The following is a 22,505-nucleotide window of genomic DNA, read 5'->3' as shown; positions in this document are numbered from 1 at the left end:
TAGGCCTCTTGAGGTAAAAGCTCCACCCAGTCAGATCCTGACCTTTTGCTGCTGCTGAACTACTGCTGCTGCTGAACATTTTGAAAAACTCTGCAAAGGTCGTAACGCGCTTTGTATATGATGTATAGCCGCATATGAGTTGACCCTGCAGCTCGTGCCCTTCACTGGCAAAAAGGAAGTTTACTCCAAATATAAGTCTTCGCATACCCCCCTACCTTACCACGCCCGCCGCAGAGCCCGTCATGCAGTTTTCTGTGCAGTGGCATGACAGCACCTGTGCAGCTGAAAGCAGTAAAGTGAAACGATACAGTTGCAAAGCGAGCACTTGGAGCAAATTGAGATGCAAGGCAATGAAATGGCACCCTCGCATGTGGCCCAACTGAGTAGTGGCAAACAGAGCAGACAATGGTTCAGTAGTTTCGGATCTGATGTGATGCATGCTCTGAGGTTGCTGGAAGTTTGCTCTCGCATCTCCGGAAATTTCGGCCACCTGGGGTTCTTTAACGTGCACTGACATCGCACAGTACATGGGCCTCTAGCATTTCGCTTCCATCACAATGCGACCGCCGCGGCTGGGATCGAACCCGCATCTTTCGGGTCAGCAGCTGAGCGCCATAACCACTGAGCCACGTCGGCGGCCTATACTTTAATTGCGTCATAAGTGAGATACTATGTGCCGACTTTTTATTGCTGATAATTGTTGGCTGTGTTGCTGCAGGAGGTTATCAGTTGACCAATTTGTTTTTTCTGTCATGGTTTCAGGGAAAAGTACATCTACTTAAGCAGTCGCATGCCCCTAGCCATCAACAGCAACTACTATTGCTTCGACCAGAGCTATGCACATCCATCACACATTCAGTCCTCAAGGTATGTATGCAGTAAATTGGTTCACAGGTTTGCAGTGAATTGCTAACACAAGCCTTGGTCTTCAGTGATTCTTGGTTGGCCTGTGCTGACGTTCAGCATGTGTCGTAACTTAATTCATTGAAAAGGAATGAACAAATTGAACCATTCCTGCGTATTGTCATCAGTAAGAGATGAATTTTAAGTGGTAACATTAACATTATTTCAGAACATTACTATATATGTTTATATAATGTTTATAAGATGTATAAGAGGTTTATAAGAGGCTAAACTTGAGGACAAGTCTGTACACCGTATAAGGATGAAGATAACAGTGGTAATGAATTAACCAGTCTAAACTAAGCCGTAAATTTTATTGATGCAGTACAAGGAAATAAGCAGTTGTCAAGCATTGAAAGGACCTACTGGCATAGGTATTGAACTGGAATTTTATTTCTTAGTTATGGAAATTTCAAGGGGTGTAGCATTCAGGCAGCTTGGTATGGCATATTTGAATTTTTCCTCTTTTTTTTACATGCTTTGAAACTTTTAATAATTTCAAATGCCTGTCATTAAATCTAGTAATCTCACTTAGTAAATACTATATAAGAGCGGACACTTGTTTAAAAAGGCAATAGTTTCATACTTTCGATGGCTGCTTTCAGGGAGGCATCCTTGTGCTCTTGTGTTTTTCTGCCCATTGGAAATGACATTAAACCTTAACGCTTTTTTTGCAATGCTATGCAGGTTTCAGTGGAGCAAACCAGTGATTTCTGTGAAACTTAAATTTGTAGCAAACCTTGAAAAAAACCATGTCTATGTTGTGCTACAGAACGTTCTGAGTGGTTGAGTTGGAATAGTTTTCAATTGATTACAAACTTGATACATGAAATAGTTTATCCCAGAGGTATATCGCTGTAGGAATTCAAGTGAAAGCATACCGGTAATGGCCGCCGCGGTGGCTCAGTGGTTATGGTGCTCGGCTGCTGACCCAAAAGACGTGGGTTTGATCCCGGCTGCGGCGGTTGAATTTCTTTGGAGGAGAAATTCTAGAGGCCCGTGTACTGTGCGATGTCAGTGCACGTTAAAGAACCCCAGGTAGTCGAAATTTCCGGAGCCCTCCACTACGGCGTCTCTCATAGCCGTAGTGGGTAGTTTTGGGTAGTTAAACCCCATAAACCAACCAAACCAACCAACCATACTGTTAATGCTAAATGTTAGTGCTGCAAGATTTAGTCGCATGATGTCTATTGGTACTAGAGAGAGAGAGAGAGAAAGATAGAGATGTCTGTTTAATTTAGTAAGAAAACTGGAGAGATCGGCCCCGGATATAATATTTTGGCCTACTCCAAAACTGGGAGATGGTGTGAATAGAAAAAAAAAAAAAGTGATATTACTGACAATGATGTGAACATAAAACGGTTTGGTGCTAAGCTGCCACTGTAAAGCATTCATGCTTGCTCCTAGATTTCGGTGGTGAGCTCAACTGGCATTGGCTTTTTTTTTTAAGTGGGGATTTAACGTCTGTGTGCGAACTTAACAATTTTCACCTGTGACGCATGGATGCAGGACGGCAGTGATGATCCACAGCTGTCTAGTCTTCAAGCGCCTCATTGACAGGGAAGAACTGCAGCCCCTTGTGCTTCGTGGCACAGTCCCCATCTGCATGTCTCAGTACGAGAGGCTGTTCTCAACCACCAGGTGAGTCTTTTGAAGCATGCAGTGCTTTCCAGCGATTGCCGTATTGTTTAACCCAGAGGAGTTGCTAGGGGAACAATGGGAAATGTCTCTAGGAAGGTAGTCGATGTGGCAACCTCTGCAAAGCTTTAGAAGCATCTTTGTCAGAGCACCTTATTATAGCTAAGCCTTGACAGGAAATAATGTCAAATGTGCTGGTTCCTGGTGATGTTGGGCATACCAAGGAATTGCCATGAACATACTTTCAGGGTAGACAGTACAGTAAATAAATGGCTTTAGATAAAGCATTTGTTTCCCTTTTGACATTTACAAAGCAAGTCTGCTTGTTCTTGCTTGCTTTTTAGGATACCTGGTGTGGATGTTGATGAGCTTTGCCACTACAGCACAAGTGAATCCAAAGTGAGTTGAGTGCCCTTTGCTTGATTTTGGAGCTCCACCTTGCATGAGAAATATTTCATGCAAATTCTTGTGAGATGACATGGTGTCTAGTAAAAAGGCGTAAATACCTCAAGTAATGCCCAACTGTCCATTTTCTCTCTCTTTTTTTTTTTTTTTTGAGGACACTTATCGTTGTCTGTAGATACAAATTCTCTAGCTCTTTCTGGCTGTGCTGACGTTTTTCCGGCAGCAAAAGACTTGCTTATCGTCAAGAAAACTGTATCTAAAAAATCTTCTCACCAGTCAATTAAAACTTGCGATGTCCTTTAAGAAAGGATGGGGTGCCACTGTTTTGAGGTGAATGGCGTTTTACATACGCTTCGGGATCGCACACTAGAATCAGTGTTTGATGCACAAATTTTTCGTCGGGAAATTGGCCAGTGATGGCGACAACTGGTATATCGTTTTCTGGTCTTCATAGGCTATAAAAGCGCCGTGTGAGAGTGATCTCTTTGTGATTAGAATGCATTACCCTCTCAATATAGGCCAGATTCTATTTGACCTCAGTGTCCCATTAGCAAACCTGTGCAAACAAAGATTGGATAGCCAGTAACAAAAGGAAAGTTTGAGAAGTCGAAGCAGCGTAAATTTACATCTGAGTGACAGAAAAGCTATTAGGAGGGTAGCGTGCCATTGCCTGTGTAGCAACACGGGCGCAGGGAAGCTGTGGAAGGAAACTGATGTGGAGTTAACTGTTAAATAAATATGAATTAAATTTCAGAGCAGATATCCTAGCTGAAATCAAGACTAGAAAATTGACACGGGTAGGGCACGTAATGTGGAGGAGAGTTAGCTGATGGTCTGTCAGGGTAGCCGATTGGATGCAAAGAGAAGAAAAACATAGAAGGGGACTGAAGGAAGCCTTTCTTCTGCAGTGAAGGTGACAACTGATGATGTTAATGGTAATAAAATTTCAAAGTACAAGTTCACTGTTCTGGTTGGCCCATTATCTCGGGTGTAAATTTTTGAGCAGTAAACCTAGTTGCTACTGCTCCTGGGCACCTACCGTATTTACACGATTGTAAGTCGACCTATATTTCAAAATTTGAAAATCCGAAGTGATGGGGGGGGGTGGGTTGACTTAAAATCGAAACCAAAGCATCGCACTATAAATAAAGGCGAGACAAACGAGATATCAGCGTGGTTGCATTTTTGCTGTGCGGCTCCGTCGCATCGCTCTTGGTGCTGGCCTTGAGCAGCTGCTACGTCAACGCGCAGAACCGGCATCCCCGCCGGCCGCACGAGGCGGCCGGCCGATGGTAGCTGTCGATAAGCAGCAAACCAGCACCAACCCACTCCCCCCACGTGGCCGCAGATTGCGTATGCTGATAAGCGGCGGCGGCCCGGTAACGCATTCGCATTCTACTCTTAATAGGCGTCGTCCAAGTTTTTTTTTTTGTTTACTTTCAACCATGCACTTGGCGCCGAAGGGAACGTCGGTAGTTGATGGAAGCAGGGTCCCTAGAAATACTTGCTAGTCTGCCGTCCGCGCGGAGCTCCCTACGGGGGAAAGCCTGTGCACAGGATTATAGCAGCAAATGTTTTCAGTCTTGTTGGTTCTGTTCAGGCTCTAATTAATGGTGCATATGCTCTCGCAGCACGTGATTCTGCAGCACAAAGGCTTCTTCTACAAGCTTGATGTGTATGATGCTGCCAACCAGATTCTCTTCCCCACAACACTTGAACACCAGATCGAGTGGATAATGGAGGATGCCGAAAAGCACACTGGTATGTGTCATCTGCATGTTTCTTATAAATCTGCATCATTTATTGTTCAGGGGCAGACAAAGCAGCTTTCAACAGCTTGCATTATCCTTGTTGCCTTTATGTTGCACTGTAGTATAAGATTAACGCTATTTCATCGTTTAATCACAAGACATATCTCCTGCCCTGTGGGCTTTAATTCTTACTGTAATTGGTGGTAGGTTTCTGATTTTCAGTCCCACTGATCATCTCCATGCCTGGCTCTGTGTTGTTTACTGCAGCTGATATATTCTTTGCAAATGTCCCATATTTTCCCAAATACTATGCATTGTCAGAGGTGATGAAGAGAAGTTAGGAAATCGGATTGAATATGGTAGTGCTGTGGCGGCCACTTGAAATGTTGCAGAATGCTAACTGCCTATCACTTTCCAGAGCTGTGAAATTGTAGCAATTGTAGCTGCTTCTCTTTGCTATACTTCAAAGTGGTCATTGTATTTCACCTCCAAAACTGGCCATGTTTTGGCTATCTGGCACTGTCCATGTTTGTCTGCACTTGCTTGTGCTATCATCATTTTCTGGTTCTAGTTTTTTTTTTTGCGAAATTTAGGCCGTAGGAATTGAATGATAGCACCTTTTAACAAAACACCTTCAAAATTAATTGAAAATGAGGTTTCACCTTAGTTAGACTTATTTGGAGCCGACTCTCTATGTGAATTAGTTAAGTTTGGGTAAAGCAGCTGTGAAAAATACCTGGTTCAGTTCGCAATACCTTAGGGTAAAGAGCAAATTATACATTTGCTTAGCGTTTGGCTACATTTTGGCATTGTAAATTATACAAGGCTATGTATTGTGATTCCTCCTCATTACTGTTGGATTGATTTTCTAGGGCTTGAACACTGAGGAGAGGCAGGGGCAAAGTCACCAGTTTTAAAGTGCCTTAAGCAACTCTTTTCTAGATTTATACACGAGGCTTCTGTTAAGGTGAACTTTATTAAAATGAATTCTCAGATAAGATGAAAAATGTGAGACCATTTGGCTGGTTTCCCAACTGTTTCACATGTGCATCAGTTAATACAGTTTTGCACCGACTGCGAATCATGGCGACCCTGCACAATGGCACTATGAGCTGTTTCATACAAAGCAGCCAACGCTGCCAAAGCTAGAACACCTATTCACGCCTACTAAGTCTGTGCTCAAAAAGTAGTTAGCCTTACAACCAATAGTCGCTTTGGGACGTTAAACCCCATAAAAACCAAAAACCAAACCAAAGTGAACACAGACTTATCTCGTTTCCAGAAATAAGTGCCGTAGCTGGCAGCATCCTGCACTTTGACTTGGAGCTTAGAAAACTCGTTGACTTGAAGCTTAAAAACTGCAGGGCAACATTTTCAACTGAAGCAGTGTTGCAATGCACATTAACGTGGCAATGCGCCACAGAGATGGCCAGATATTATTGGAGCCGCGTGCATTGCCTACGGTGGACGGGAAGGCACGTGTTGTGCCTCTCCGTTGAATTGGCAACAGCTATGCTGTAGAAGAAACAAGGCAAGAGATAGACACATGGCTAACCTATTGGGCACCTTCAGAGCGCGATGGAAAGCAAAAATCGGAAGAGAAAAAAACATCCACACAAATAGCAGCCGCTGCGGAATACAGTGCGAGAAAAAAAATACAGAGACCATGAGAGTGAAAACTGGACCATTGCCATTTTCAAGTAGGATAATGTGAGCTTGTTTCATGCTCTGTCTTCAACTCACTGTATAGTACAATAAATGTTCTGCTGTATCTGTAACTGACCTTGTACTGCATGACAGAAGCCAACAGCCACAGAAACCAAGGGGCACAGGGATTTTTTTTTTAAGTCATTTATTTTGTGGTGTTGATCAATTTAGAATATTACTGAATATGTTATCATTTTAAAGATAACTGATTAGAAAAGCAGAAGAAAAAACAACCACCTGCCGCCGGTGGGATCCGAACCCACGACCTCCGAATTACGCGTCCGGTGCTCTACCTCTGAGCTACGGCGACGGCTGTCAATTCTTCTGCTTTCGGGGGTATTTATGTTTACAAGTAACCTAACCTTGAGAGTGTTCATCAGCGCCACCCACGTTCATAAGCGGCGGACGTAGAACGTCCTGAGTTACCGCAGGTGTGACGTAGAACGTCATCGAACGGAGAGGGTGGAAGCTGCGTGAGAACCCTCTTATGCTTCCTAAGGCGTCAAGGCTGCCAGAATCGAGGCCCTCGCTAAGCAATTAAGCAAACAAGGGAAGGGGATGAGGGGCTCGTTATAAATATGACAGAAGCCAACAGCCACAGAAACCAAGGGGCGCAGGGATTTTTTTTTTTTAAGCCATTTATTTTGTGGTGCTGATCAATTTAGAATATTACTGAATATGTTATCGTTTTAAAGATAACTGATGGTCATTAAAGATGGTCATTTTATGTATTGTTTTCATGTCACACATATCTGGAGACAGCTTGCATGCTCACAAATCTTTTATGGCGGCACTTCTGTTAAGACGAACTTCTTGTAAGACAAACAGCTTGTTGCATTTTATTGAGTTTTTTTTTCTCTTTGGTCTTTCTTAGCCAGTGAAGCGGAGGCAGCTCTGGCAGCACTCACCACTCTTGACCGTGCAAAATGGGCAAAGATTCGACAGAAGCATTTTTCACGAGGCATCAACAGGGAGAGTTTGAATGCCATCGAAAAGGCAACATTCTTCGTAAGCACTGGCTGTAAATGTATTGTATGATTGTGTTATGCATTTTTTGCTTATTTAGCAGAGCTTAATGGCACTGTAATATCTTTATTTTTGTTTTAATTTTACCAAATGTCCACACTGTATGCTCCACATGGTGTAGCAGTGCACTTTGTGATAAGTTTTACTGTATGTATTTTCTTTTTAAGTTATCTGTCAAAATTAGTAGGCTAACAGGGCAATGAACTTGAACTTAATACAGCTAAGCTATGTCCATTGCGTACATTTAAGGCTCATTAACTGCTTAGAGACCTTAGACAAGCTCAGTCTATTTCTGGCCAGAACCGCTATTCTGACTTTTGACGAATCTGCCTCGTTGAGTATATTTTGAAGCTGTCAGGAGGATTTTTGATGAATTGAGCGCGTAGTTGGAGTACTAGTTGTAACTTTGGACTGCCTGCCATGCAGCCCTCAGTGAAACAGCGTGATGTGGGCCGGGAAATGTGACACTGTTTGTGTGTATCCCATGCTTTGAGTGCTGTCACGCAACTGAAATGTTGGGTTGATGTGTGCAAAATTGGGTGTTTATCATACTGCCTTGAATGATCTCGGAAGTTCTAGTGACTGTTCAGCAGTATTCCATTATTTCCACAAGGCGATGCAGTGTTCATAATATGGCCAGTAAAACTATTTTTGCCACTATTATGCAGTCCCTGGCATAAGCCTTGAGAGGCACAGGTTGTAGCTTACAGTTGTAAAACTCAAGCACCAATTTGGCACTGGTCTTGGTACAGAGCGTGGTCACATTCTAGTGAACAGAGCTTGTGAAGTTAACACCAAGGAACTTTTACTGAGATATCATCAGCTATGACCTGAAGGCAGCAGGTGACACATGATGTAACTGGCCGTTGTGGGCCTTCTTGGGCCCCTTCTTGAACATGTCTGCCTTTAGGCATAGTAAATCCTAATTGCATAACGAAATCATTGAAATGGTGGAAGACTGTCATTTTGCATCGAACTTCAGCAATTGTTGACAGATTTTAAAACAACTATGATAATGTTTTATGTACGCTCAAGACAGTGTGAAAGGTTCTGAATACTGAGTACATTATAAAGGGGTCTGATTATTGTTAGCATGACGGCATGATTACTGCGATGAAAAAAAGGTATGTACAGGTGTAAGTAGCAGAGTGCTTGCATAATAGCTGGTACATGCCAAAAGACAAAAGAACTCTTACAAGTCAACACAGTAAATAATGCTTGGTCATGGTTTCCTGAGTTTTTTTAATCGCAATGCGATTAGAAAATCTGTAAAAATTATGCATTTTGAAGCTTGTTGAGTTGGCTGTCCCGCATTGCATTTTATAAAATTGCGTAGCTGCGTGCAGTATCGTTGCCAAAAGTTAAAGGGTCAGTCTACTCACCGAGATGAGTGTATAAATAATGGCATATTCTGGTAGTTGGCCCCCTATAACATCAATAACGAGGGATCTGCGCCCAGTTTAGGCAGGAATTTATATTTTATTTCGGCGTTAAAAGTCGCGTAAAAATGCATGGTGGCGACCCCAAACGTTCATTTTGTTCAAGAAAGTGGTAGTCTTTTTTGTAGAAGCATAAGTGAATACAGTCGAACCTCGATGTAACGAACCTCAATGTAACGAAATTCGCGATGTAACGCATTTTTTTCATTTCCCAATCACTTCCCCATTGAAAACCATGAATTTTTTTTCGCGATTTAACGAAGTAATTTTGCTCCGCACTTTCGATGTAACGAAGTCCTTGCGCATCGCATGCATGTGCCAGGAGCTACCTTGACAATCGAATGAGAGCTAAAAGTGTAGCCGAGACGAAACGCAGTTTGTATTTGCCCTTTTACGCGCCAATTTTGCCGGCAGTGTGCGAGAACGTACCGCCGCGCCATCTGTCGTGCGCATACAAAGCCCGCGGCATGGAAGTTTCAAGACGCGCCGCGCCATGACGCCACTGGCGAGCTGTAGACTCTGAACGTGAAAGCGCAAACCGGAATTTTCTTGCAGCGTCCGTTCGTTTTTTTTTTGTTTTTTTTTGCGTGCGATGTCTTCGTAGACAACAACAAAAAAAAGTCATCAGTGTTGACAAACTCGTGGAGCTAGTGTGGTCGTACCTTTAAAACGGGTGAGCGGCGAAAAAAAAAAAAAAAAACGTGCCCTGGCAGAGGAGGCGAGTGGCGAAGGGGGTAGAGGGGAGGCGTGGCGTGGGAGGCGCGCGCGGTGCATTCTGGGTGGCCGGCTTCGGCGCGCTCTCGGCGCGGCCCGCGCGAAATGCAGCCGGCTGCATTCCGCGCCGGGCGCCGTCAGAGCGCGCCGGTAGCCGCCGAACACGCTGGCGATCGGGCGCCGCTGTTTCGCGGACGTGACGTCGCCGTGCCGCGCTCGTGCTACGTCGGAGTATAACCGCGCCGCGAGCACAATCCCACCGCGCCGGCGTGAGCGATGCGAACATTTTTCTTTATTTTTCTCTGATGCGTCCCCGGCTGCAAATGTTCAATGCTGATGATGATGATACCAGTAGCGACATCTTGTGGCGGCTTTCAGTACTAGGTGCTGCGCTCGTTCTTTTGCTATGCGCACACAAAGAAAAATGATGCCGTCGCGGTGTTTGCTATCACTCATTATGCTCCTGATGTAGAAAAAAAACATCCGGTACCCTTGTTAGCGATACTATTACTCGATTTTCTTGTGTATTTCCTCAATAAGTGATTTACAAGTTCCCATCAACAAGCAGTGTTCCTGAACCAGTTATACTTTATTTTGACAGCTGAAACATGGGAACCTCGACGTAACGAAATTCGCGATGTAACGAAATTTTCGGCTGCAAGTAGGACTTCGTTATATCGAGGTTCAACTGTATACTACGTACCATTTGTATGTCACAATGTCAGAGAAACGCACGTTTTGTTCTAGTAAACTGTAGAAGGCGTACCGCTCGCTTTTTCTGTAAATCACATGAATATTTATAGTTGCACGTACGCAAAACGCAGGGACATTCCCACATTTAGTTCAGCGTATGCTAGCAGAGGCGCAAAAATAAACTCAGCCTATAGTGGCGCCATCTGGTCGTCAGGACGGTAACCATTGCTGTAAACAAACAGACTCTCCACTTAAGCCTGGGAGCGGCAGAATCGTCACTGTAATTATTAAAATAAAGCAAATTTATCTCTTATATGTTTTCTTATAGGCGAGATGAGACGAAGCGAAAGACAGGCGCCCCAGTTATGGCCAGTGAACGCACTGAAAAAGGCAGCAACAACGAGAATTCAGTCCGAAGCGAGAGGTCCGGCTTCGACGGGCGCCGCCATGTTTGTCGCCGCGCGGCGGAAATCTAGATGGTTGCCAGATGAGACTACCATCTCATACAGATGTGTTCCCACATTAATAAATTCTATTTTAAAATGTTCTACCGCACTCCTTGGCACCACAGCTGGCTAAACGGTAATTTGAGTAAAGAGCTATCGGTTGCCGCAAAGAAAATATGGTCGATAAAATTCAGTAGACTGACCCTTTAACTTCTACGTGATAAAATGCACAAACAGCATCTGTATTTGCAGCATTAGACGTGTGAGAGAGACCATTTTATAAACGCGCAACATGGAAAAGCCAACTCAGCGAGCTTTCAAACATGTATTTTTAACATTCGATATTTCCAGCCACATTGCTGATAAAGAAAATAAAATAAACTGTGCTGAGCTTTGGTGTCGACAGCCTTCAGTTTAACAGTATAACTTTGCCCGCTAATATAAAAAATAGAAAGTTGGTCAGTTAATTTTAATTAATTAATGATCAAATTGTTTTGAGCTCCTTAACATACAGTGTCTGCCTTGTTTTACAGTCCACCTGTGAGATTGATGTTTCCCTGAAAGTTCTTAAAATAAAAATTGTGAATGGTTAAAAAGATTACTCTGTATTTCTTGTCACTGTAGGCTGTTAAAAAGATTCACGTTATGCCTTTTTCGGGTTGACATTGCTCTGTTTCCAGGTGAGCATGAATGATCTGGAGCCCCGAGGTCTCCCTGAAAGGGGGAAATTGATGCTGCACGGTGACGGCAGGAGCATCTGGTTTGACAAGTCACTGAGTGTCCAGGTGTTCAAGGACGCCACGGCAGGCATGAACTGTGAGCACAGCATGGCTGATGCCCCAGCCATGGCCCATATGTGGGAGTACACCATCACCAGGGAGTGAGTGACCTCTGACCTCTTGGCTGTCTCTTAAGTACAGGAATGATGAAAGAAATCACCTGCGTCGTAACTGGTGCAGTGTGTTGCGTGTGCGTTACCACTACACAGTGAAATGCTGTCGGAGTGTACGGCATAGGGCTGTGAAAAAACTGTGTGCAAATTGGAAGTACGCCTTAACCAAAACAGCCTAAATATATCCATTGGCATGGTAAAGGATGATACCTGAGGTATTCCAACATGAGAAGGCACAAGTGGAAGCCTTTATTAGCGTAGGACTATAGGAATCCATCATGTCTGCTGCCGAGTTAGTCTCGTAGCTGCCAGCCAGTGTAGCCTTCAAGGCAACTAAACCGGGTCCCAACTACCCCGTGTTTGGGCGAACAGGCGAACAGTTTCTCCGACAGTAAGGCCTGAGGTTCCTCGTCGACGTTGCTTGCATTAGGTGACATTTTATCAGTGATAGAGGCAACAGTATTACTAACGGACTACGCTGGAGAAGTCCAGTGGTGCTCCAGCTGCTCCATTTGCTCCATTTTGATACATTTACATTTTGCTGCACCAGTCTGCTCCAAAAGTGACAAATCGATCAATATTGCTCCTTAGCTGCTCCAAAAAGAAGATACGGTCGCGGGAAAGCAACTATATTGAGCCATTCAGGATTTCGGTTGACAACCTACTAAAATGTTTTCGCAGTTGCCAACCTAGGGCGTTGGTGGGCTGCCTTGTGGTAAAATTTAGCAGCCAGTTTTTATGGAGGAAGGAAAGAACTCGGGAGAGGCTGTTACTTCACATTTTTTGAAGCCGGCTCCTGTAGGGAAAGAAACTGAGCAGGGAGCGTCCAGTGAAGCCTAGTCATAAAGACCATCGCCGCCCCCATTGAAGCGCGTGATTTCAGACCTTCATGTAGTAAAGGTGTTGCGGGAGTTTACCTTGATGTAACGAACTGGCTACGCCCTCTCTCTGTTAGTGCTGAGCCACTCAAAATTTGTTAGAACCACGCGAAAGTTCCGTGATGATAAAGCACGAACTGACATGAGAGGAACGCCGATCGCATCGAGCCGCTGCAGTTGGCGCAACGCGCCGTGCTCCAGCGCCGTTGGCGCATCTCTGGCTCTTTCTCTTTAGGAACGTCATACCACGTGGCGTTACAACTGTTCATGCTCAAAAGCAGCGAAAAATGATAGGGCATAGCAAAAAAGAAAAGACACGAGCAGTGCGCGGCCATCACTGCCGCGTGGTTGTAAAGAAAAATGTAAAGAAAAATCTCAGACTTTTTAAAAATTTCGTTATGGCCACGTTTAACTGTAGAGCCAACATGAAAAAAGAATGATTCTAGTAAACGTGTTCTCTGGACTTTTAGTCAAGCACACTTGGTTGAACTAGCGTGCAAGGCAGTGTGAGCATTAATAAAATATTTTCTCTGTTTTTGTGATTGTTTTTTTTCTAGCTACGCATGGCTGAACCTTATCTCGTTAGGAACAAACTCTTTGTGACTCCTTTATTCCGTTCATGCTGTTCCCATGTTGCTGCTGGGTTATCGTTCTGATACAAATGTGCTCCAGAATCGATATTTTTCTGCTCCAAAAATTGCTCCAGAACTTGAAATGGCTGGACCACCACTGGAAGTCTCAGTTGTGCTGTCTGTGTCTCTTAAATATGCAGAAGCTGACAGTTTCTACAGTGCCTTCCTGGTGCAAAACTTTTTTGAAGAGCCCTTCAGGGGTGGTGTTGCCAGCGGTTGTCAATATTGAGCTTTGCTCCAACGCGAGTTGCGCTGGGGATGGCATTGCTATCTGTGGCACATGGTGGAAAGCGAAAGTTTTATCTGGCCAGTCTAAACAACTATGTAGCCGCTGTGTTGCGGAGAAGCTGCATCACATGCCTTGTTGACGGCATGTGTCTCCCTTTGCGTCTCCATGAGCTGCATGTTACGAGCGCAGCTGAAGTTGCCTTGCAATGCACGCAGTGTAGTTCATGGCCGCTTTTCAAGAGACCCCTTGAGCCTAGTGCGCAAAAATAGGTGTGCGCTAACTGAGACGTTCGCAGTAAGGCACTGCATCAAGTTTAACGAAAACTGAGTGGGGGATTTCGTGCAACTATATTATGAGCAGAATTACCATTTAAGTGAATACACCTTAATGAGGTGTTGCTTTATTAAGGTAAGCTCTTGAGGTTTAGTAGACTCTGGTCGCAACACTTTGGACTAATATGATGTCTGCTTTTTTTATTCACTGGCAGGGTGCTCGAGAAGTTGTACGACGAGTCTGGCCGCTGCATGCCTCCAGGCAAGAAGTACAAGCAGTCCACCATCTTGCGGCCCCAGCGCCTCATCTGGATGATGTCCCCTGAGCTGGAGAGGGACATCGCAGATGCCCTGGCCAGTGCGAGGAAGGTAATGTGAGGCAGATGTCCGCCTTCCTTGCTTTTTAGCAGACAGCGTGGCAGTGAAGTGCGGAATCGCAATGATGGTACCAGGCTGCATTAGCCATCCAAAATCCTGGAACTCTCCCACGACGTGCACAGTTTTACAAAGCCCTTTTCAGCCCATGTACAGCAGCTTCGGGCCTATGTTGAGTGTGCGTAGAGTTAAAGTAATTGGGTTGCATTACGATTACATATCAGGGTGGCCACATGCAATCTCCTGATATGGCTGGTCCAACCAGAGAAAGAAGTGGTCAGTTAAGTGCTGTTCTTTATCTTAGGGCTAGAAAGCTCTTCCTTGACAGTTGCGATGTTTTGGTAGCTCTGTATGGCTGCTGGCTAGTGAATATTTTGCCTAATAAAGGAAGGATGATTCACTAGGCTTTGGTCGTAGAAATGATTATTTATTTATTGTATAAAGGAAAAGTTTTATTCACTTACTAGGTGAATGTACTGGGGAAAAGGAATGTGCTTTTGCTGACACCGCTGTGGTCTCTTGTTTTTTTTTAGGCCAATGATGACCTTGACCTGTGTGTGAAAGACCACGACAGGTGGGGTAAAGGCATCATGAAGAAGTGCAAGGTGAGCATCCCTTGCTTCCCTCTCTTTGCTGGCATGCAGGCAAGAACAGCTGTGAAATGCTTGTCCCAACACCAGCTTAGTGTGTTTTTTCTTACTTGGCTCCCCCCCCCCCCTTTTTTTTGTGCATATGCATCTCACTCTAAAGTATTTGGTTGTAGTATCTGACGCAGTGCCTTTTTTTTTTTTTCATTCTCATTTAGGCTGTAATAGACTGTGGCAAAAGAACGGGGAAAAGAAATGTTAGACTCTTCACTTCTTTTACAGTGAAGCCTTTCCCCATTTAACGTGTCTTTCTCTAGGTGTCTTTCTCTAGGTGTCTTTCATCTAGGTGACTTGTGCAAGGTAGTGTCAAGTTGCTTGGTAATTAACTGAACCTCCTGTCTCTCTGTTGGCTTTTAAAATGTGGAGGGCCTATTTCTTGTTTATTATTTTGCAGCTTTCATGTACTGCTCAGACTCATAACCGTTGGCTAGTTCAGGGTCCAGAAACACACGTGTGGTAATGGCAGCGACGTTTGCGCATCATTTAGAGTAAGATTATCACATAGTCAAATGGCAGAATACAAAAAATTGATAACAGTAAGCAAAAATTCATGTACAGCACAAAGTATGGCAAAATATTAGAGGAAAATTTCTTATCTGAAGTCCTTCCAAGGAAAAAAAAAAATGGAGGACAAGGATACAGCTGGTACAGTTCAAAATGAGCAGAATTCTAAAAGTTCGAACTCAGAAAAAATATATTAAGAAATTGGAACAATATCAGTGTTAGAAATGAGTGTAATACAGGTAACGAGCAGTTAACTATGTTTTGTCAAAGCATTAATGGAGCTAGTGCTCTGCTTTAGTTCATGTGGAAAGCATTCAATATTTTAGTACAGGTGAATTGCAAAAGTCTCACAACAAACATTACTGATGGGCGACGGATTAAAATTACTGTATGCGAGGTATCTAGTGACACGCGATGATGAATGAAATAGAGAACCAGTGAATGAATGTTGTAACCTACTTCACTATATTGTACTATACAAACAGATATGCTTAATTTCCAAAATGGATCAAAAGGTTATGTATATAATTCCTGGAACAATGGCTGATCGGAACTTACTGTGACTTATAGATCTAACTGCACTTGAAGTTTACTGTAATTGGCTACCCTAGTTTTCAAAGTGCGAAATTTAATGAAACAGATGTTACATTACTATAGGGGGAACATGGCTTTCAGCAGAAAATTTTTTTTGCATGAAAATTTTTTAACCACGTTACAAGTAATTTTACAACTGGTCTCCCAAAATTTCACTTTTGATATCTAGAAAATTGTTCTCTAATACACCGTATAAATGCATGCAGGGGCCGCATCCATGTATGGCCGGCACCCCATTTTCCCGAAGGAAATGTTTTAGAAAAAAATAAATCCATGTAAGGGCCGCACCCGAACTTTCCATGGCCCAGGCGGGAATAGCCTTCTAAATGTACTATATGCTTGGGCCTCCGCGATCAGCTCCAGCTGCGAGCAGCGGTGCGCTTGGTCGCGGAGGCCACGCGCACGCCATAGCCTCCGAGGCCATGCACGCGCACAGGAGCTTCCAAGTGCTGTCCATGGATGGCGCCCGAGATCGTAGTCATCATCATCGTTAACTTTTTCCTCTGCCGCAACCTCCCGCTATCCTCATCGGCATCAGTATCGCCTTTTTTTGCTTTTGTGGCGTGTTTGCCGTAGTTGTAGTTATTATGGCTTTCGCGTGCTGCCGCCGAGCGTAGCAGTGTTAGCACAATGGCCAAGCACCATAAAAGCTACACGGCTGGGAATTAGCTCGAACACGGCAAGCTTGCGGCGGGCAGGAAATTCGACGTGGCCAAGGAGTGTGTCCGATGATGGTGCAACCAAAAGGATGCATTGAGAAACACAAGTTGCAAAAAGCGCACTTTCTGAGGCAAGCCGTGTGAGTTTCCCGAACTGGAAGAGCTGCTCTGCTATGTGATGGAAACGCGTTGACAGCGGATATGCTGCGCAGCTTCTTTTGGGATGTGCGCGTGCCAGAGCACAGCACCAGCTCATAGTTAAAATACTCCGCGAGTGACGATTTAACGCAGAATAAATGCCGCTCATTGCCTGATTGGTGTATTTTTACTTAAAAGAATTTTTTTTTCACACATCGTACCCTGAAAATTGGCCCTAGAATCTGGAAAAGAAAGTGCAGACCTTGCACGCGCTTATACGGTACAGTTTTCCTCTGAATCTTGTGAAAAGGCTACGGAGTTAAGAAACTGTGGCAGAAGATTGGTTCAGCATATATTGTATTCCTACTGCCGTGCTACAGGTGAAGACATTCTTAAATAGATGTCCTGAAGAAACATGCTCCGCAAGGTGACTACCTAGGCAGAAAACCGTAACGGAGAGTAACAGCCATTGTTCAAATGTTTCACTGCAATGGAAAGCCGCCATGGTTCGTGAAAACTTCGGGACAGCATAAAAATTGAGGCACACAAGCAGATACAACTGTTATCAGAAAATCAATTTTTAACCATTCTATTGGGGTTAGAAAGCCGCGTCCCCCTTCCTCCCCTTAAGTGTTGTGTCATTCATGTAGTTGGGTGTGACATTCTCTCTCTCTCGCGCTCACACACGCACGTGCATGCGTGCATGGGCGCACACACACCACACCACACCACACAACCACACCACACAACCACACCACACCACACCATACAGACAACAAATTGGTAAAGTTTGATGACAGGATTGATAAAAAATATCTTTATTTGTTCAGTATTCTCAGAACGCGTGGGTGGGCCGCCTAGTCCGGTAGTCCATTGGCTGCTGCTACTCAGGTGTGGAAGGCGTGCGCCATTTGCGCCACCCTGCTCCAAACTGCTTTCGCTGCCCCATCCTGCTCTAAAACACAATATTGCGCCATAACTGCGCCGCACCGGCCACTTAGAGATTTTTGCGGCAGGAGTCGTTTGTAGATGTAACTGGTTTCCAGTTGAAAAATGTCCAAGTTGAATCGCAAGCTAACTAGAAAGTGAAACCTGAGCTTGGCTTAGATACTGAGAATGAAATGGAGCTTTGGACACCAACTCAGAAAAAGGCGTTCTATGCCAAGGCCAGAGCTTCTTATATATCCTGCACAAGGTACCTCGTCTCAAGGTTACCTTTGGACAACAAAGTGCTGTTCCACATTAGATTTTTGAAGCCTGGTGTAGTAGGAGACCACTACACAACGTCACTGCGCTACATTGCGAATGCCTTACCACAAGTCGTACCTCCCAGCAAAGTATTATCTCTAACTGATGAGTGGTTGCGCCTTTCCTGTGAAATTTCTGATTGGGATATTTCAACAAATGTTGTTGAACACTGGGTGAATGTGTTTGCACTAAAAATGCCCTCTGGCGAACCCAAATATCCAAGACTAGGAAGGCTCGCAAAGGCTGTTCTTTCGTTGCCACATGGCAACGCAGAGTGCGAGAGAGAAAGTGTGATGGAAAGTCATACAGTGGTTATCGCAAACGTGTTGGAAGAAGAATCAAAATCACGCAAACAAAAATGTGGGGAGCCACTGACAGAAAAAAGGCTGAAAGAGGAAAAGGCCACCCTGCAGTGCCGTCTATCCTCCCTGAAGGCATTACAGTAGAACCCCGCTGTTACGTTCCTCACTGCTGCGTTTTCCCGGCTGTTACGTCGTTTTCTTCGGGTCCCGGCATAGCTTCCATAGGATCCAATGTATTGGGAGCCCCGCTGTTACGTCGTAGCCGAGGAAACGATCCCGCATGATACGTCGCAACCGGGCTCCCCGAACCCGCCCGGGCAATGCGCGCTAACGCTGCCATTTTGATTTTTGACGAGTCTTGGCCAGGCTTGGCTACGGAACTGGCTGCAAGAAGCCGCACGCGAGTTGGAGAGGCCGCCACTAGATGGCTATCTGCCTCGCACGCCAAACGCCGCGATCTTTATTGTGGTCTTTATCGCGATCTTTATCTTTATCTCCTCTATCTGCAAGTGACAGCGGTGGTGGCTCGGCTGGAGCCAGTCGGCAGGGCCCGTGCAATTTCCTTTTCATCCTTCTCAGTCGCAACAACATCTTTATTGTGCTTTGATGGCGTGATAGCGTTGAGTAAGCGGAAGGGGCTTTCCCTTGAGGAAAAGCTGGACGTACTAAACGCAGTCGACAGGCAGCCAGGGCGGCTTATGCGGAGCAGCGCGGCGAGCAGCCTACGAACATTTCAGTGCTTGACGCTGTGCACAACGTCGCTTCAGCGTGGACTGCAGTGAGCGCGTGAACTGCACAGCACTGCTGCGTGCATGCGGTGTGGCCGCACCGCAAAGCGACGCTGACAGCAATGTGGCCTTTGCTATTGAGAAACGCGTTGTTCTTTCCAGCGAGCGAAAGAAACTGCAATCCACCATTCTCGATTTTTTAAAGTCCTAGGGTCAATTTGCGGAAATTAATTGTTTCAAGTCAAAGCTGCACTGTTTTCATTAATTTTCGGTGCTTTCCTCACTGTTGCATTTTCTCGACTGCTACGTTTTTTTTTCCCGGTCCGGTGAAAAACGTATGAACGGGGTTCTACTGTACTTACCAGTGCCGAGGAACTCTTCAGCACAAGAGTAAAATCGAAGGACATGGACAATGTGGAAAGTGGAAATGTTCTGCTCGTTGTCGTGAACTCCAAAGTGCCGGCGGTGCTTCAGCGCATAGAATGATAGATTCCACGCTGGAATCTAACAAGTAATTCTAACAAGCAAATTGAATGTTTAATAAAATTATTTTCTTTGCATTCATTTTGTATGTCAGTGTGAAATTGCAATTATTACAGGTCTTTTACTCTAGAAATATGCTCCAAGACATAATTTCAGTGCTCCAAAACATAATTTTTGTGCTCCAAAGCTGCTCCAGAATGGCATTATTACTGCTCCCTGAGCTGCTCCAAAGTGCTTAAGCCTGCTTCCACCCCTGGCTACTGCTCTGGCCCTCCCCAGCAGCCAGTGCTGACGGTCAGGATCATCGCTGAGCAGAATAGCCTCCCACTGCTCCTCCGAGGGGTTGGGAATGGGTTCAACTCAGGGATTAAATTGGCATGCCCACACCATATGGTAGAGGTTAGCTGCCTCTATGACAGGAAGAGCCAACTAATGAAAGGATGTGCTGTTTGCTGAAAGATAGCAGATATGCATAAACTAATCATGAGCGACTGTCGTTCAATAATTAGTGAACCATTGATTAAGCAGTGGGCATGTTTTTGGCTCAGGTGCTCGTGGATAATATTGTAACGTGGCGGCCAGCCGAAGAATGAGACGTGGTGAACTATGAAAAAGAGATGATTTTAATGGCCGCTGGCCTAGCGCGAGCGCTCCGTCCCGCGCCACTGCCAGCTTCGTCTTCGTCACACTACCCGGGACCTCCGAGCGATCGTCCCGATCAGTGACGAACAGATGCGTGAAATGGCGATGGTCTTGAGTGGAGGGTTGAACAGTATATACAAGATGGTGCAGTGCTGGCCGCCACGATGAGAAAGATGAGAGAATGAGTCCCGGTCCACGAAGCATCCGGGCCGTAGGGTGCCAGGAGCTGACGGCCGAGGTCTCTGGACGCACCGAACGGCAGGGGCAGGGGGGCGGTGTCTTCACGTTTGGGTCTTGGGTCAGTGGGGTCTTGGGTCGGTAGGGTCTTGGGTCGGTAGGGTCTTGGGTCGGTGGGGTCTTGGGTCCGTCGGGTCTTGGGTCCGTCGGGTCTTGGGTCCGTCGGGTCTTGGGTCCGTCGGGTCTTGGGTCCGTCGGGTCTTGGGTCCGTCGGGTCTTGGGTCCGTCGGGTCTTGGGTCCGTCAGGTCTTGGATCGTCGTGTCGTGTGGTCCGGGCGGGGGACGGGGCTGGGGTGAGCGGCGAGGTCGGTTCAGGTCGGGCGGGCTGGGGCGCGGCCGTGCGGCGCTGACCAGGTACTCACGGCCGACGTCCACGGCAGGCCCAGGACGCCGAAGCTCCGTGACCAGGATGGCGATGAAGAGACCCCAGCACCTCACACCAAATGTAACGTGGCGGCCAGCCAAAGAATGAGACGTGGTGAACTATGAAAAAGAGATGATTTTAATGGCCGCTGGCCTAGCGCAAGCGCTCCGTCCCGCGCCACTGCCAGCTTCGTCTTCGTCACAATATTCTCTTCGGTCAGCTGGAGGATGCTGCAGTTTTCAGTTGAAAAATAGGATGCTGACATTGCTTACAATGGAGAATGTCTCTCGCATGGCTATGCTGCAAGTAGAAGGCAAGCTGCAGCTGACATTTGTCATGAGGGAATGTTCTAGCTGCAACGATTTGTGCGTGTACATATTTAGTTTAAATCACATGCCAGTCTTTTGTGTAGCATGCTTGCCTTTGAGCTGCTCTTGATGCTCTTATGTCCGCAGTAGTCTTCAGACAAGGTGTTGGAGGAGTAAAAAATTGGTGAGGGCTTAGCTTTGGTTAAGCCTGGTAGGTTGCGAAAGCAAAAGCGCAGCGCCTCCAACAGATGGAACGCAGTGCACTGCGTCTGCAGGCCACGCGTGGCTACCGGCCGCCGCTGTGCGACGACTCGACTTGGTAGCCCATCTCTCACCCTGGTATGATGTCAGAGGTCATTCTAAAGGTCAAACGTGGCTACCGGTTGCCGCTACGCGAAAGGCCGTTCATCAGCGTAGTATTGCTTTCGCAATAAAAGGTCTCTGAATTTACACTCAAGCAATGCGCATCTTTGGCACGATCCAAAGTCAGCTCCCCTCATGGATGTGGATGGCAGCCAGAGACAGGGTGAAGGAAAAATAGGACGTGCACCTCACTGTGCAGAGTGGACAAATGTGCACTTGCATTGAGGGATCCAGCATGAGAGTGCCATTATTCCTTTGTACGCAACACATGCACTGTCCTGATATTGGTTGGGGGGGTCAGCATGCACATGTTGATATGCACAGGTCTGGGAACTGGTCACAGAACGTGAGCAGTCCCAGAAAAAGCTGCGGTATGTGCTTCGGCATGTCCCATTGTCCTTTCGAGTTTATAGTTTTGCGTCTAATTTGAGAGAGCCTGTGTGCAACGAAGAAGTAACAGCAACAGCATCTTTGGTGCCATATAAATTCTGTGGCATGAACAGTAGTTGAGTATAGGTCACCATTCGCAGCTGCAAAAGTTTATGCGACAATTTGATATGTACTGTTATTGTGAGGTACCAGGGGCCATTCCTTTGGACATCAGAGTAGAAGCACTTCTCACTCAGTTGTCATAGAAGAGAGTGTCTACATTCTCTCCCCTTCTGTATTTTCCTTGCAATCACAGTTGAAACAGCAGTGTGAATAAAAGGTGCACTGAAGAGGATTCTGAACTTGTCTTTTTGCCGCGGGAACTCGATCTACACGTTCCTAGCATTCTTAGAAACTGCAACTTATTGCCCTGTGTGGCCGATTTCCCTAATTAAATCGAATTAACGTCCGGCTCCTGCCTTTTTTTTTTTTAATTCTGCCTCGTACGATGGGTGGAGTCGACCAACGCGTGAAGTTCCTTTCAGCCAGCTCCGTGGAGGCTTTGCTTTCGCTTTGTTTTGTTTTTTAGGTTTCCATGAATAAATAGTTTCATTCGCAGATAATATGGCCGCAAAATAAGCCCGCAGAAATAAAAATACGTGCGGACTATTTGCTACTACGGACTACTACGTATTACTCCGCTGATGGCAGAGCGGCAAGCCGCCACGGGACTGGGTGAAAGGCACTCCACGCGTTGGTCGACTCCGCCCACTGTACGACGCAGAATTAAAAAAAAAAGGGCGGGAGCCGGGCGTTAATTCGATTTAATTAGGGAAATTGGCCACACAGGGCAATAAGTCGCAGTTTCTAAGAATGCTAGGAACGTGTAGATCGAGTTCCCGCGGCAAGAAGACAAGTT

The 22,505-nt window shown here is 45.6% G+C and overlaps 1 protein-coding gene across 5 annotated transcripts in view; it reads left to right on the top strand.

The window, feature by feature from the left end:
• Positions 1 to 22,505, top strand: part of LOC149340516 (carnitine O-palmitoyltransferase 1, liver isoform-like) — a 139,474-nt gene that overhangs the window by 105,779 nt on the left and 11,190 nt on the right. For all 5 annotated transcript variants that reach the window (XM_089549317.1, XM_089549315.1, XM_089549316.1 and 2 more), the window contains 8 exons: positions 763 to 867; positions 2,413 to 2,544; positions 2,886 to 2,940; positions 4,578 to 4,707; positions 7,279 to 7,412; positions 11,403 to 11,602; positions 13,841 to 13,994; positions 14,534 to 14,605. In XM_089549317.1, coding sequence (XP_089405443.1) covers positions 763 to 867; positions 2,413 to 2,544; positions 2,886 to 2,940; positions 4,578 to 4,707; positions 7,279 to 7,412; positions 11,403 to 11,602; positions 13,841 to 13,994; positions 14,534 to 14,605 — 982 coding nt within the window. The remainder of the gene's footprint in view (positions 1 to 762; positions 868 to 2,412; positions 2,545 to 2,885; positions 2,941 to 4,577; positions 4,708 to 7,278; positions 7,413 to 11,402; positions 11,603 to 13,840; positions 13,995 to 14,533; positions 14,606 to 22,505) is intronic.

This window comes from Amblyomma mixtum, chromosome 6 (assembly GCF_055824585.1).
Source record: "Amblyomma mixtum isolate Tamu chromosome 6, ASM5582458v1, whole genome shotgun sequence".
Classification (NCBI taxonomy): Eukaryota; Metazoa; Arthropoda; class Arachnida; order Ixodida; family Ixodidae; genus Amblyomma; species Amblyomma mixtum.
The sequence above is the reverse complement of the archived record's forward strand: the minus strand, read 5'-3'. Positions and strand labels throughout refer to the sequence as shown.